Source organism: Micropterus dolomieu, linkage group LG04, assembly GCF_021292245.1.
Source record: "Micropterus dolomieu isolate WLL.071019.BEF.003 ecotype Adirondacks linkage group LG04, ASM2129224v1, whole genome shotgun sequence".
NCBI lineage: Eukaryota > Metazoa > Chordata > Actinopteri > Centrarchiformes > Centrarchidae > Micropterus > Micropterus dolomieu.
Window position 1 is genome coordinate 21,111,038 of NC_060153.1, and position 16,002 is coordinate 21,127,039.

At 38.0% G+C, this 16,002-nt stretch overlaps 1 protein-coding gene across 1 annotated transcript in view; it reads right to left on the reverse strand.

Annotated features, from left to right (window-relative positions):
• Positions 1-1,185: 1,185 nt before the first annotated feature.
• The window catches only part of rbm20 (RNA binding motif protein 20), a 27,927-nt gene continuing 13,110 nt past the window's right edge, over positions 1,186-16,002 (reverse strand). The window contains exons 6-14 of the mRNA XM_046047355.1: positions 9,486-9,632; positions 8,560-8,691; positions 8,400-8,479; positions 7,478-8,183; positions 7,314-7,400; positions 6,646-7,231; positions 5,532-5,597; positions 3,949-4,070; positions 1,186-2,171 (exon numbers count right to left, since the gene is read on the reverse strand). Coding sequence (XP_045903311.1) covers positions 2,109-2,171; positions 3,949-4,070; positions 5,532-5,597; positions 6,646-7,231; positions 7,314-7,400; positions 7,478-8,183; positions 8,400-8,479; positions 8,560-8,691; positions 9,486-9,632 — 1,989 coding nt within the window. The 3' untranslated portion in view covers positions 1,186-2,108. The remainder of the gene's footprint in view (positions 2,172-3,948; positions 4,071-5,531; positions 5,598-6,645; positions 7,232-7,313; positions 7,401-7,477; positions 8,184-8,399; positions 8,480-8,559; positions 8,692-9,485; positions 9,633-16,002) is intronic.

Genomic DNA, 16,002 nt, shown 5'->3' on the forward strand with positions numbered 1-16,002 from the left:
TCTTCATTAAATATGTACTGATTTGCATATCACACATTTTCCAGCACATTGGTAAGAGTCAGGCAGATGGTGTTATTGTGATAATTTACCAAATGGCCAGACATTTATTTTATTGTTTTAAAAAAAATTATTCATGGCTTTTTTATAAATATACCAGTTGTATGTGTGATGGAGCCTTATTCCCCTACATATTTACAGATAAAATACCATATAAAATGAGAATGATTAAAGATATTTGAAAAGATGTCTTGCTGTAAGGCCTAAGAAACCGTGTGTAACATTATAATGATCTAACTGCCTTCAAGAGCGAGGAAAATTACTTGGCATACAGGAAACATGTCAGAAAACAGCTGTTAAAGATTAGCTAACGCAATAGAAACATAGCATAAATATTACTGTTTGTAATATGAACACATCTCTTATTCACATATGATATATGAACTTGCCAACATTGTGCTCTAGAAAACAAACTTTCAAATGATTCATGATTCAATATGGACAGTTTTAAAAAGACTTAAACTTTTACATGGAACAAGGATGAAATTGACTTGATCTGCAGTTAAAGGACTAATTATGTTTATATGTATTATCCAAGATTGTTGTGCACATTTAATGAAAGTATGGTAATAATGGTTGCTCAATAACTTGAAATATGAAAATTGACAGATTGAAGCACATTTGGACACCTTAAGAATATTATGTTGTGCAAACTTACTGTGTGGGTAAGTAGATTAAATATATAACAGTAAAAAATGTAAAAAATAAAATAAAATAAAAAAGCTGGATAAAAAACTGGACTCTTACAGAAAACTAAAGATATACAAACTGAGTTTACACATCTATTGAGACATCCACAATTAGTTTCAGCACCCAGCTTTGTTTCTTGCCTCAACACTTGGGGGAGCTCTTATACAACACTCCCACTCATGCCCGACCATAAGCTGGTGTAGAAAATAGATGGATGGATGGGTGGATGGATGGATGGTGTATGGTGCCTGTGGGGGTGTTCATGACTGTATAACCAACATACCACATAGCATACGCAATATGTTCAATTTTACACAATGTTCATTTGAGAAAAATCAAAAATGCCTGTTGAAACATGTTTAAAATGTTTATTTTTTTGCATTGAAAGTCATATGAAAAGTTTGTCAAAGAAAACAACACTATCATTGATGTCACAGGATCAGTATTCACAGTATACAAAAACAAATTCTGGCTTGATAACATTGCATGTTTAACTCTGATAAATTAAACACATGGTCCAGTCTAAGGTCTTTAATATTTAAGGCATTACATATGTTGGCAAATGTGACCAGTGATTGTTTCATGAATTAAATCCAACATAGAACTTCAAGAAAATAAAGATCTTTTGCATAGTTGCATCATTATCAATCCAAATAATGTACATTTTTACCCAACAGACAGATATTGTAGTGCACAAACTGTCAAAATGTGAAAGAAAAACAGCGAGAGCCTTTAAAACCACAGATATAAATAAAAATGTAAATGCTGTGTACTAAGCTGTACAGTGAAATCTGAAACCTGAGAATCTGCATCAGTTTTTTAGTAAAAACATTCCTTGGCACGTTTTTCAAGTTATTTTGCAATTGTAAATGTATCATTATTGATAAATAATTGTATTGTAATTGATTTAAACTCAGCAGATGGACTACCATAAGCCCACGCTGTAACAACATGTCGTCTTCGTAACTAATTTAATTTAATTAATACATTTCCCTTTCAAAAAAATAAATAAACAACAAATACATTTTATCACACAAAATCTAATGACATAAACTGCAAGGAAACTGATAAATGAAAACAATTGCAATTAAATATTGTAGCCTCATTATACATTACACTTCAGGTATGTACACTGTATTGTAACACTGAGAGCATCTATGGCTGGGGTTGTCAGTGTCATTCAAGGCATACAAACATCCCTCCCCCCAGAATAACAAAACCAGTGCAATCGTCCGCATACTCTAGCTTCCACGTGTCACATTTACCATGCTGTAGTAGTCCACATCTTTGCACCAACAGCACGCACACACAAATCTATCCTCTGCTGTTTGCTGAACAAGACGTGAGAGGTCAAGCTGATGTCACTGTGCGGCTGATGGTTGTGTGCCTGACAGACTCTCCTCTGCCAGCTGGGAAAGGTATTTCTGTGAATAAAGAAAAAAAAATACAATCCAACATATATCAGGACAAGAACGCAGCATCTTGATATCAACATCAGCACGTTAGTCAAACAACCATCTGACCAGTCTTTTCCACCAACAGCATGTTGGAGGTAATTGTACGATCGATTTAGGGCTACTTAGAAATTAATTATGAAGTCACATTATAATCTGTAAAATTTAGGTCTGTATCTATAATATGTGCTATTAGCTGCATTAGCCCCAAAATGCCATGTTGATAAAATCCTATCCATTTAGATTGACTCAAATATCTGACTCTAAATACCTCGTTCAATTTTTTTTGTACAGCAGTTACAGCAAAGCAGTACCTGATACATTGAGTTTTAAAACAACATTAACCTAATAAATATCTGTAAATAAATGCATACTGTACTACATTTAGAAACAAATCCACAACAACAAAACATACTGAGTGCTGAAGTTAAACTATGTAGATGACAAAGGAGAGTAAACTAATATAAAACTATTAAACACCAGAACATACACACACGCATGCAAAGATTTGACGGGCAGCACAACTGTTAGAAACTGTTTTTCCTCTTGGAATGTAATCCATCAAATGTGAGGGAATTGCTGCTCCTCTGACTGCCTCAGCTGCGCTGCCGGGGTTGAGAGAAATGCAAGATGGCTTGGTGCTGAATGGGCAATAATCAGAAACCTAATGCAGCTGCAAGTTTACATGCAATGTGTATGTTGGCTTGTCTGTGTGCGTGTGTGTCTGTGTGCGTGTGCAAGGATGTGTCAGTAGATATTGCTGTGTCGAGTTTGTATTTGCCCATCTGACTGCATTTGTTCATTTTATACTTTGATTATACTTTGATTCCCTTCTATACTTCTGTTGATTCTTTAATCAAATAATGTTTATAGTCCATAAAATGTCAGAAAATACAATGGCCATCAAATGTTCCCAGAGCCCAAGGTGATGTCTTTAAATCGGTTGTTTTGTTCAAACAGTGCAAATGCATTTAATATAAAGTCATGTAAATCTTAATAATTAATAAATCTTAATAAAAGGGCTTAAACAGTTACTAAATCATCAAAATTGACATTATTTTCTGGAGATTCTGCGCTGTTGCGCATATTGCCAAATTATAATCTGGCAAGAAAAGAGTTTAGATACTAAATATAAACTCAACAATCAATTTAAACAAAAAGCATTTTGGAATATAATGCTAAGTGTATAAAAAGGTGTACAGTTTATACAGTACTGTATATTACTGATGGTCACACTTCTTGGATCCTCATGTCCACTAACAGAAAGGTCAAACATGTTCACTGTCCTTTGCAGTTCTCTTTAGAAAACAACATTTTTGATTAAACATTTAAAGAAAGAGTCATTCCCCAAATAAGACCTACGTACATAAGAAGAAAGGCGAATGTGCTGAACGTTTGCGTGTGAAGAGATTACTCACCACCAAGAAACAGGTGGTGTCATCTTGTGAATTCTGCTCCCAGACCACACTGACTGTGGACTGATAGGCAGGCATACAGACTTGAACTGTTGATACTACATTTGCTGGTATAAAAGGAGTGACGGCCAATATGTGCATACAACACATACAAATAGATTTACTGTTAGACACACATGCAGACCTCAGCGATAGCACATCTCGTGTAATTCACAGAGGAAAGATTGAATAAAATGTGGAAATGTATAAATCCAGATTATTATATTATTCCTCCTGTGATCAATGTCACCATCACCTGAAGGATGGGTGTGTCACCAGTGTGCAGTGAGTACCTGTAGGTTCCTGTAGTGTACCGTGCTGCGGCAGTGAGTGGTCTTTGCAGTCTCCTCGCTGGTGTAGAACAGCCCGCAGAGTTTACAGTAGAAGCCAGTCTTTGGCACAATGAACTCTACTCCTATTAGACAGCGAAGACAGCAATTAGAATTCAGTCCCCAGAAACCGGCACTTGACAGATCAGGGTTTTCACAAGTATCTACAGTGACAGTACTTCAGGCAATGCTGCAATCCAGTTGACTACATGCTGCAGTTTGTGTCCTAGTTTAAGAATAAAAATGAAACATTTGTAACTGAATCAAAAGTAAAAATATCCTGTTCCATCAATTTACTGTGCATCTTTTTTTTGTCATTCTCCTTTATTCAAACCCATTTTTTCTTCTGCTGCAGAGAAAATAAACGACACCTGTCAGCGTCAGGCTACATAATATAACCTCTCTGGGTGCTCCCCTCACTACGCCAAACTCTCTTCTATTTTCCAACAACAACAAAAACCCATTTTAAATGAAAAGGAAAAGATCAATATCACATATTTTCTTCACACATTGACAGTAGGATGTACTATGAGTTACTATATTCACCCATCTACTGTATATCATTTCTGTATATAACGTTTGTTTTGTATGTAGCATAAAGGGAATTTACAACTCTGATTATATAACCAATATAATAAAATAATAAACACATCTACCATGCACCTTGTATATCTGAAACACTGAAAGCATGAGATTGGATGTCGGTAAACTGTCCATTAAAACACCACAATTTTATTTTCTATGTTTTAATGAATGATCATCTTACTATGGTTTGTGCTGATTTAATGAATACCCTTTAACAAACACAATACCTAGTGTATCTTTAATGTCAGCTGGGTCAGCCATGTGTGTAGCATGTATTTCAGTACAATTATACCTTGATTACATGAAATTAGACAGTAAGAACAACATGTAACTGGCTGTCTGCGTCCCATTGCAGATAAATGTATCAATAAAAAAAATTAACAAAATGGCAACAACAACAACCAGATGACGCATCAGTGTTAAATTTTTCTCAGCCATGCTATGAATGGACACAGTGGACACACACATTCTCAGGGCATCGTACAACAGAAATAGCCACACTCTTGTGTCTGTACTGTGGTCTATTGTTGTCAAACTGCACTGGTGGCTTATGTAAGCCTCCATGCAGCAGGCCCGACACCAGCCACGTGCTTGGCTGTGTCATTCTAGCCCCAATGATAATATAAATACTCATCTCTCAGGGGTGCATTTCACAACCTGCTCACGGAAATAGGTCAGCAAGTGGCCAAGCAATTCCAGCCAATTAGAGTGCTAATGCAACAGGTTGTCAGGGCACTTATTAATGGTGTACATGATAACACTTTATCTTTAGGACTAAGCTCACAGGCTCAAGACTCCACAAACTTGTGTCTGTGACAACAATTAAATATGGACCAGTTCAAGGGCTCTTGGACTGGGTTTAATCCAGCGAGAGAAGTCTGAATTTTTTTTAAATTTATTCTCAGAGTATTTTAAAAGATTGAAGTTAGCATCAGAGAGATAATAAAATGTGTTTTGCTTACCCAAAGAGATGCTGTGTTCACTGACAGCTTTGTTTTGCTCATGAGATGGCAAGGGGGCCTCAAGCTCTGTAAACAGCACATAAATTATGAGAAAGGCAGGATGCGTAAAACCGTATGAATTATTATTACTTTTAGTGTCATTTTTTTAACTTTATTTAAATGTGGACAGTAGAGTTTAACCACAATGCAATGACTATATATATATACATATAACAGCTGACACAGATTTGCAAGAAATATCGGAAACTATTTCATTGTTAAAGAAAAACATAACAACTTGTTTTCAATAATCATTCATATTGATTCCTATCAAAACACTACATATTCTATAGTATGGTATATAGTTAACTGGTTTGTATTTGAGTTTTGACAAAGACAAAGAAAAGCTAAGGATGTTTGTGCAACAATTCCATATAGTGGTGCTAATAGCAGAGTTTCAGGAGAGGGACCACAAATCAAGACGTCACTACTGGCATTTCCATAAATACCCACACATCCCATCTCATCTTCTTCGCTCTCGCATTCTGCACCCCTCCCGCCCACCCCTTTCTCTGTCTAGTCTCCTCATCTCCTTCTTCCTCTCCATAGGGTTATAGGGGGGTCCATCGTGCCCGGGTGCTACTGCGGATTTCCTTATCATAGCTTTCGAATGTCTATTCAGCAACTGCAAGCCTCGTACATCTTTCTGTTTTGTTCATCAGTAAATCATTTAATTGTATCTGTTTGTTGTGGTCCTTGCTAGTGAAACTGATGTTACGACAGCTGTAGTTGTTCGTTCTGTCCATAGTTGCCGTAAAGAGATTCCTTTGTAAAGAGATTTCAGTGTAAGAGATGGGGGATGAAAGTCACAGTCCTCGTTCTGTGTAAGGATACTCAATGTGAGGCAAGAGCATTATGAATAAGTCAGATCAAGTGAATATGTTTTATTACTGTCCATCCATAATGTCCATCCAAATGCTTAAATTAGTAAATTAGCAAAATAGCAGATGAATGTTTTGGACAATGTACTAATCAATGAATTGACTAATCTAACAACTCAAAACTATCCTTTAGGAGGCTTAATGTAACTGAACACTGGATCTACTGCCAACATCTGAATTCTTTTGACAAGTACCTGTTTTAAGACTGCCGTCCTTCTGTTGAACCCCATCATTGATTGTTTCTGTGACCCGTCCTACTTCCATGGTTTTGCTGTCCTCTGATACATAAACGTGATTTTCCATTGGCTCTTCTGATGACCCGCTTTTGTTTATTTTAACCTCTAAACATGTCTCTTCTAGTGCAGCCTTGAACTCCTCACAGGGGAAGTCATTAAGGTTGGTGACTGGTAGATCAGGAGCCACTGGACCACGTTTCTGGTCTTCAGGACTGGGTGCAGTTAAAACTTTCCCTGGTTTCTCAGTTAAAGATGTTTCTGCTGGGTCTCCAGCATCCTCACAGAACTTTTCTTGGTTAGACTTTTCGTTAGATATCTCCTGCACCTCCAAAGAGGAGGAGGTAGGGGGTAATACATGCTCCTCCACTGCTTCTTCCTCTGCAGACTCTTTGGGGCAGGATGTATACTTTTCCAGCTCAGGAAGGTCTGGCTCAATAATGGAATCATCCTCTCCCCCGACTTCATCTACAGTGACCAGTTCCTCCATGTTCTTGGGATACCAACACTCTTCATCAGTGTCATCTCCACTTTCCCTCTGCTTCACCTTAAAATGGATCAAGAAAAGAGATGTTAATATTCCAACAGGGGGGGTTGAATGTGTAATAAAGATCGTAATGCAAACTTACAGTGTCTCTCTCTTTACTACATTCAGTAGTTTCTTTTGGCTTATTGAGTTGCTGAGGTGACACAGATTTTTCTTTTGACTGGCGATCCTGGGAAAAGAGGTGACTTAGCTGTTAGAAGGATGTGTACACCAGATATACAACAATAATATACAAAAATGACTCACCGTGTTTTCAGTAGCATTTTCTCTCTCCTGTTTTTCCACAGTGGTCTGCCTCCTGCTTATCTTTTTGCTCCTGCCCCTGTCTGGTGAACTCTGCCTCTTGTCTTCTAGTGTTCTGCGAAGTGGCTCCTCAGTCATATCAAACTCAGAATGCCTCGATCTGCTGTGGTAGTCACCACCATCCCTCCGCTTTGGCTTTGTGTCATGCCTTTGGTATGGAGGTCTGGGCAGCTTGTCTGACTTGTACATTTGTTCCTTCATGTAGAAATCGTCCTCTATGTTCCTGTAAGAGTTGAAGGACACACCTTGAGGGCTGCCTCGTGGGTGCCAGTCTCTGTTTCCCCTCATCCCTTCACCACCTCCTCCTCCTCGCTGCTCATCTGCAGATCTCAAGCTGATATGATCCAAGGGTTTCTGGTAAGCCTTCCGACGGTCGGCTGCGCGTCCATTAGCCCGATCGTCATCTACGCTGCCCCCATTCCTCCATGTGTCATCCCTCTCCCTTTCATCCTCACCCCTTCTTAAGTGTGATGACCAATCCCAAGAGTCCCGGCAGGGGCCCAGGCCATTACTGCCTCTCTCCAGACCCCTGCATTGTGGCCCCTGGGGACTGTGGGCTGAGCTGCATGATGTAAAACTCGGGCTGTGTGAGTGAGGACTCAAAGAGCGGCTGATAGGGCTGCGGGAGCGTGCTCTCTCTGGCATGTATCTGGAGGAAGATTATGATGATATGTAGATTTAATGGAGAAATCTTCTGAAGCTGAACTTTGTGTTCAGAACTATAACACTTATTCAACTTAAGTAATAATCATCAGTGACATTTACACCTCCCTGAATTTGCATTTCCCTCCCTGAATTTGCATCTCCCTCAATAATTGACTAAAGGAACATTTGAGACTGAAAGGAGAAAGGAAAGTTGCCTTACTGCTCAAGTTCTTGCATCTCATCCCTCTCCCGCTGACAGCTGATATCCTGGATGATTGATTGAACATCCTTACCCGGTTTCTATACAGAGAAGAAATTCAAGTTTACCAACTGGCTACCACAGCGTTTGACCTGCTGCTTAATTTGTTCTTCAGTCTTACCTTGAGTTGCAGCTCCTTGTACCTCTTAGACATTCGTATGAGAAGTTTCTGAGTGTTAATCATAGCAGGAGTAAGTTGGTAGTATTGAACCATGGCCTGAGCTGCTTCAACATACGCCATCTCCAGAAATGCCTTTTGGGAGAACAGAAAATTACCCTCTGACGGTTATATAGTTTTCTTGCTGGACATCTACAAAAACATATTTCACATCTCAGATTTCAGATTGGATGCGAGCAAATCTTTGAAAATCATTATCACAAGGTCTCACATTTCACTACCATAATAAATCACCAGAACAGTTGATTTAGTTCCTGTAACCAATACCACGATTTAGCAAGAATGCTTGAAATTTGATAGGAGTGATATTAACATTGGAGTTCAATTCTGACAACTGAAACCTGGGAAACTGAGTGAGCTGTTATGTACGGGTAGTTAAAGAGTCAGTAAGTTATAACGAAGTACCTGATATCATATAACAGCTGACGCAGAAAAAGACTGTTGATAATCATAAAAAGGCACATGGATAATTGGCTGATTTGCATTTTGTCAAATGTCTTCGAGGCAAAAATATTCACAGTATCAACGCCTTTTAGGGAGCTCATCAGGACAGAAATCATGCACTGGGAGTAGGACATTTATGATGATTTAGAGTTTGAACCAAGGTAGTGTGTAATGAAAGATGCTGCTATTGGTTATAAAAGCCCATGGATCTACTGTAAGTCTGGCAAGCAGCTGTACTTTGAAAGCACATGCACAATGCCAAAATAAAGAAGTGACTGGGACCCTGCTTGCTATATGGTGCTTATTTTAAAATTGGTTGTTACTCTTTATGTAATAATATGTTAAAGTCAAAATGAGTCAAAATGAAGATATTAATTGATAAACATGAATAACAAATAACTGATACATAATTAATGCTATTGCACCTGATGGGTAGAGCGCATGAGGATGTAGTTGGTGACTTTGCCAAAAGGTAGTCCCAGGTTGATGACATCATTCTCTGTGCAGCTGCCTTCAGGGAGGTTGCAGATGTGAACGACACGCCCTGCTGTGGCCTTTCTGGGTGGAAATGGCTGCAAATAATAACCAAAAAAACAATATTCTTTAGCAAACATGAATAAAGTTTTATTCATTCTACATGGGTAAATATGCAAGATATAACATGTAACTACATCAGTTAAGGAGCTTTCAAAGTTTTGACAAAGCATGGCTAGCAGTGATTGTGTTCAGCTAGGGGTCACTCTCGACTGGATACAGTGATATTTATGTTCTCATAAATCCTGTCTAACTGTGTGGTGCTTCACAGCCATAAAGAATACTTCCAGTGTGATATTTTTTAATAAGCCTGTAGCCTGTCTAACATCAGTGTAACACTATCACACAGGATGTCTATTAATAGTTCCCTGTACAGCAGTGGTAATCAAAGTTTTCTTGTTTGGATTTAGAGACTTGTCAGCTGACTGGCCCCAAACATTTGACACATTCGACACAAGTACCTCAGGCTGCTAAGTATAATGACCTGCGTTGGTCAACATACCTTTGTCCTTCCCCCTTTCTTAACTTCAAGGACTGGGTAAGTGATCGGTATCACTATTTGCTTTATTATTATTATTATTATTTTACCTTTTTTAAAGGCAGATTATGTTAACAGTTTTTAGTGTCCTTTTCTTTGTTTTTCAGATTTCTTATTATTGTTCTTCCATTCTTTTTCCCAGCTCCAAGTATTTTATTCCATTTTTGTTTTTGTATTATTGTAATTGTCTCACTGCAGCAGAAATGGTATGATGCTGGTCCAACCATGTAAAGCACTTTGTTTTAAAAAGTGCTGTACACTGAAAAAAGGGAGACTGGTCACCTGCTAGATTTATTAAATTATATTTAGTATATTTTACTAAAGGGTTTTATGTTCTTAAGTAAAACGTGACACCATTGTGAAAGGTGTAAAGAAAAGGTGTTTAAAATGTTTCTTAGTAGTTCATCTTAAACAAGAAAGAAGAGTTTAACTTGAATAGCTCATGATTTCTTGTCTAGATTTTAATTATTTCATGGTAACATGGATTTATGTTGTTGCTCTTTGTTGTTGCAGATGGACACTAAACTCACACTCTGGAGGCAGCTCTTTCACGGAGGGCTCACGTTTTTGTGGTGAGTAATGTTTATATTTTTTGCCACACTATTGACAGGGCAGGGATCTGCAGTAGGCTATTCAGTGTTCTTCTCTTTCTCTCTGCCAAATATACGTTGGCAACCATTAATAAGTCGGTGTTGAGAACTTCCATGTAGCTGGCCACAAGTTTTAGCGTTCGTGTGCATGTCCCTGTATTAATGTTTCAGATAAATGCAGAGTTTAAACAGATTACCTCTGTGCCTCTACAGTCAAGGTTCCTCTCACAGTTGGACCCATCCACTGCCTATATGCTGAAGGTTTTTGAGAAGAGATTGGGGCAGCAGGGAAAGAAGCTGAAAGACATGTCTGCCATGGTGACGGTAAGAATTCTAACTATTTAACTTTCAGTTGTTTTTTTTCCTATGTTGGCATTAGGTTGGCAGAGGTAGGCAGAGTAGCCAAAATCTGTACTCAAGTAAATGTGGTCGTGAAAATAACTATTTGAGTAGTTCTGCATCGAGTTAAATAACAAAAAAACACTAGGGACTAATACTAAATTAATATTATAGTCGTTAGTAAGCCAGTAAATATTAATAAAAAAATGTTGTAATTGTCTCCTATACTTTATGAATAGGCAAACAAATCAAACAAACCTATGTATTATGTTCATTGCTAGTCAATTGATGATGAAATGTATTTACCTTTGCATTCAAATATAACAGCCATGTGTAACTTGGAATAGCTTTATGTTAAAATACAGCCATGTGCTTTGTTTTATTCTTTAAGGATGACATTGATGCTGGATGGGAATGTGACATCAAAGGACTCTGCATCTACCTCAACGAGGATCCTTATCATCTTGTTACAGGAGTATGTGGTGAGTGTATATAGAAGTAATAGTGTTATAGTGTGACATTGTTAGGTGCCGATCAGACAGTACTGCCCTTTTTGTTGAAGCCTACTATAGAAAAAAAAGAAGAGCAATATACTGCTCTTGTTGTTTGCTTTCCATCCACAGAATTAGCTGTCCTTAGTTTAACTGTTGCTGCTGTTTAGTGAACTTGCAGATCTCCAAAAACATCTACATAAAAATAAATGGATGGGCAGAGAGAACTTGCTCTGGCTAGTCTCCCCTCCATGATTATGGTTTTTGCTAGAGTTTGAGTACCCAAACTGTACCTTTTTTTTTTAAAGTACTTTACGGTCTCTGTAATAACAAATACACTGTAATTTCAGTTAATCCAACAAACATTACAAAACATTAGTGTACCTGCTATTTCTGTATGCAAAAGTACATATCCCAGAGGGCTTTGGGTCTTTATAACTAGGGGTGTGATGAGACATGTAGCTCACAAGACAAGACACGAAATTGGGTTCACGAGATCGAGACGAGAGTTTGACACTGCTTTCAAGAGATCTTCAATGCTGAATTATATGAAGATTTTGAGCATTCATTTATTTCCTACAATTTATGGTAAAAATGTTTACGGGTAACACAAAATTCTGGTGACGGGGAACAATTCAAACAAAATAGAATATAATGCAGTGAGGCTTTCAGGCATTCAGTGGTGCTTTGAGATATGTTTTCTACTGTTGAGTAACTTTTCTCATGTAATATCATTCCTTCTGAGTAAACACACATGCGGGCATGACTTTGCTGCATTCCTGCTCACATTCAAAAATTTCTGCACATTTAAAATCTCCGCACATTGCTGTGTTCTCTATGAAGTTAAGAAAAAAGTCGTAATAATACGTGGGCTGGACCCGAATATTCGATCGTCGGGTACGTCCTCGCTTTTCAATTTTTTGACTCGAATATTACGGGGGTTTCTTTCGCACAAGTGACCTCTGCTCATAACAGTGAAAGTAATGCTCCAGTTCACATTAAAGGGGAAACAAAATGCTGAAGCCCTCAGCTGTGTGGGAGCACTTGAAATAACATTTAGTAGGCTATATGATAAAAGTGTAAAGTGAATTTTGCACAATAACGTGTTACTTTCCGCTATGGGAATGGCACTTATTTTGTCTGCTCTCCCTGGTTATGCCGAATTTTGCATTCCTGCCGAGAATTGCATGAAAATGCATAAAAATTCTGCTTTTAAACGCTATACAATTCTTTGTGGGGTTCATCAATAGTGATAAATGATCAGTATATCTCTTATGAACGTTAAGAATCGTTAATATATTATTACACTTAGTAAAAGTACCATTCCCGGAATTTCAGCAAAAACGTGGCGTTAACAATGTTTAAACAATGTGAACAGCAAAGTGTTGAAAAGGACCTTAATAAGTGAATGCACAATTTGGCAAAACAGATGTTGTAGGCTAGCCTACCTGCTGAGATTTGCATCCACCACTTTTCTAAACATAAAAGAGCGTTATCTCCCCCGGTTGTATGCAATTCAGGGCAGGCATGCAGAATTCGGCACAACACCTGCACTGCAAAACGTCTCTACATTAAGGCCTCGTGGGAGCAAAGTCTGATCATTGTTCTAAGCTCACAGTAAGCTCACACAGTCCGGACGCAGTCTCCCCGCCCCTGCAGTCACCTGCAGCTCACGTTAGACTATGAAGTCGGCGAAAGTCAGCCAGTTATCTCGAACATACCTATTGAAAAGTTATACAGCGTGTTAACTTCGACAGTTATTTTCTAAAGTTAACATAACTATCCTAATGAGCTAGACTCATTACATGCTTGCTAACAACCGCTTTGAAGATGGGTCTCCGACATTGACAGAGTTGCTTTAGACAGATATGTGCAGCGGTGTTTATGATACCAACCATTCAATTCACAGACGAGTCCGTTGTCCGTGTTTACCAGAGAGCGAGAGCGCGTGTGAGAGGATGTGCGGAGCGAACATGCGCTGCGCAGAGCTGCAATCAAAAACAATTTTAAAATGGGTCGCCAAATTTACTTGGGCGGGCCGCCCAAGTAAATCCTATGTGTGGGGATCACTGATTCTATCAAATACGTATACCTGTAGCTCCTGAAATTACTGCCTGGTTAAGTGCATGTCTGAACATAGTGGCTTATAATGCAAGCTGTCTCTACCAGCGTTAAAAAATGTATGATGAAACGCAGATGTTTAGGCTATTGGATGTGAGGAAACGCAAAAATTATACAGTTTTATTAATTATACAGTCCTTGCTGAAAGTATCAGTGATTACCCCATTAGAATATATTTTTAAACTACTCCTTCTCAGTGCTGTATTTTTAAGCACAAAAGTAATGTTGGAAGTAACTTTGTAGTTTAAAAGATGCCCTATGTCCTAATGAGGTCTGAGTTTAAATAATTGTGTCCTTTCTTTTCACCAGGAAATGGCTGAGACCCATTTCTTCAGTGCTGTGGAGATGACTGCGGGAGGATCTTTGTTGTGAAAGACACTGTCAACAGCGAACCCTCTGCATCGGAATAGTCATTGAGGGTGGTGTGGTGGCACTTTGAGATCTTGAGAATGTAGCCACTGCGTCTGCAATGTTGTTTGGACTCTTTCATGCTTTAAACATGCAATACCCTACAAAGCTCCGCTACCCTTTTGACGTAATTCAAAAGATCATCGTGGAGCTAGATGCAGGGGAACTGTCAAGAAAGCTTGAAAACTAAGCTCCACCAGTGAAGAGAGCTAATTGTTCTTGGCTCTTGGTTGGATTAGGACATGACTGTTGGCAAACTAATAGTCTCTACCTCTACATGCTTGGACTGAGTGGTGTTGCAGCCTGATTTTGCTATCACCAATTGAGTGTTATTCAAGATGTACAGTTTTGATTACTGTACAGTACCAGGCACATTTAAATTTAACCATTGCATTTTAATGTGCTAATATATAATGCATTGTTCAAAAACCTTGAGCTTCCCACAGGACATTTAATGTGTATTTTTATTTATTTTTATTGATGCAGATGTATTTTGGAAAAGCTCTGGCATTTTTGGCCAAACTAAGCTACATCTAGAAAGAGAGTGCATTACAGGTGCTGGTCATATAATTAGAATATCATCAAAAAGTTGATTTATTTCAGTAATTCCATTCAAAAAGTTTATAATGTATACATTCATTCCACAAAGACTGATATATTTCAAGTGTTCATTCCTTTTAATTTTGATGATTATAACTGACAACTAATGAAAACCCCAAAATCAGTATCTCAGAAAATAAGAATGTTGTGAAAAGGTTATTATTAATTATTAAATTAATAATATTGAAGACACCTGGTGCCACACTCCAGTCAGCTAATTAACTCAAAACACCTGCAAAGGCCTTTAAATGGTCTCTCAGTCTAGTTCTGTAGGCTACACAATCATGGGGAAGACTGCTGACTTGACAGCTGTCCAAAAGACGACCATTTACACCTTGCACAAGGAGGGCAAGACACTAAAGGTCATTGCTAAAGACGCTGGCTGTTCATAGTATGGAGGACTGATCCTGAAAAATTCAGAAATAAATTCAGAAATAAATAAGTGCTCAATAAATAAATAAGCATCCAATTAAACTTTACACTGGACTTCAAGCAACGTGGATTCTGTGCCTCTCCTCTCTTCCTCCATACTCTTGATTTTCAAAGGAAATGCAAAATATACTTTCATCAGAGAACATAACTTTGGACCACTCAGCAGCAGTCCAGTCCTTTTTGTCTTTCGCCCAGGTGAGACGCTTCTGACGCTGTGTCTTGTTCAAGAGTGGCTTGACACAAGGAATGTGACAGCTGAAACCCATGTCTTGCATACGTCTGTGTGTGGTGGTTCTTGAAGCACTGACTCCAGTTGCAGTCCACTCTTTGTGAATCTCCCCCACATTTTTGAATGGGCTTTGTTTCACAATCCTCTCCAGGGTGCGGTTATCCCTATTGCTTTACACTTTTTTCTACCACATCTTTTCCTAACCTTCGCCTCTCTATTAATTTGCTTGGACACAGAGCTCTGTGAATATGGAGGACTGATCCTGACAAATTCAGAAATAAATACATAAATAAATAAATGCTCAATAAATAAATAAGCATCCGATTAAATGCACAAAAAAATAAAGTAAATAAATAAATGTAGGTAGTAATTAAATTATAAGGAAACATAAATGTATATATCTATTTTAATTAGCTTCTTTACTTATTCACCTTTGTAATAATTACCTTATTTATTTATTGTCCGTTATAATCTCAATATCAATAATTATTAATTACTTCTTTTTTAAATGTATTTATTTACGTGTGTGTTTTAATATTTTTGTCTGTTTTATTCTTCCGTTGCAATGATGTTAAAGGAACATGAAGTGTCAAACAGCTACTTTGATGGTGAGTGTATTTAGTGAATGTGTATGTAGTAGATAAATTGTTCAGAGAAAAA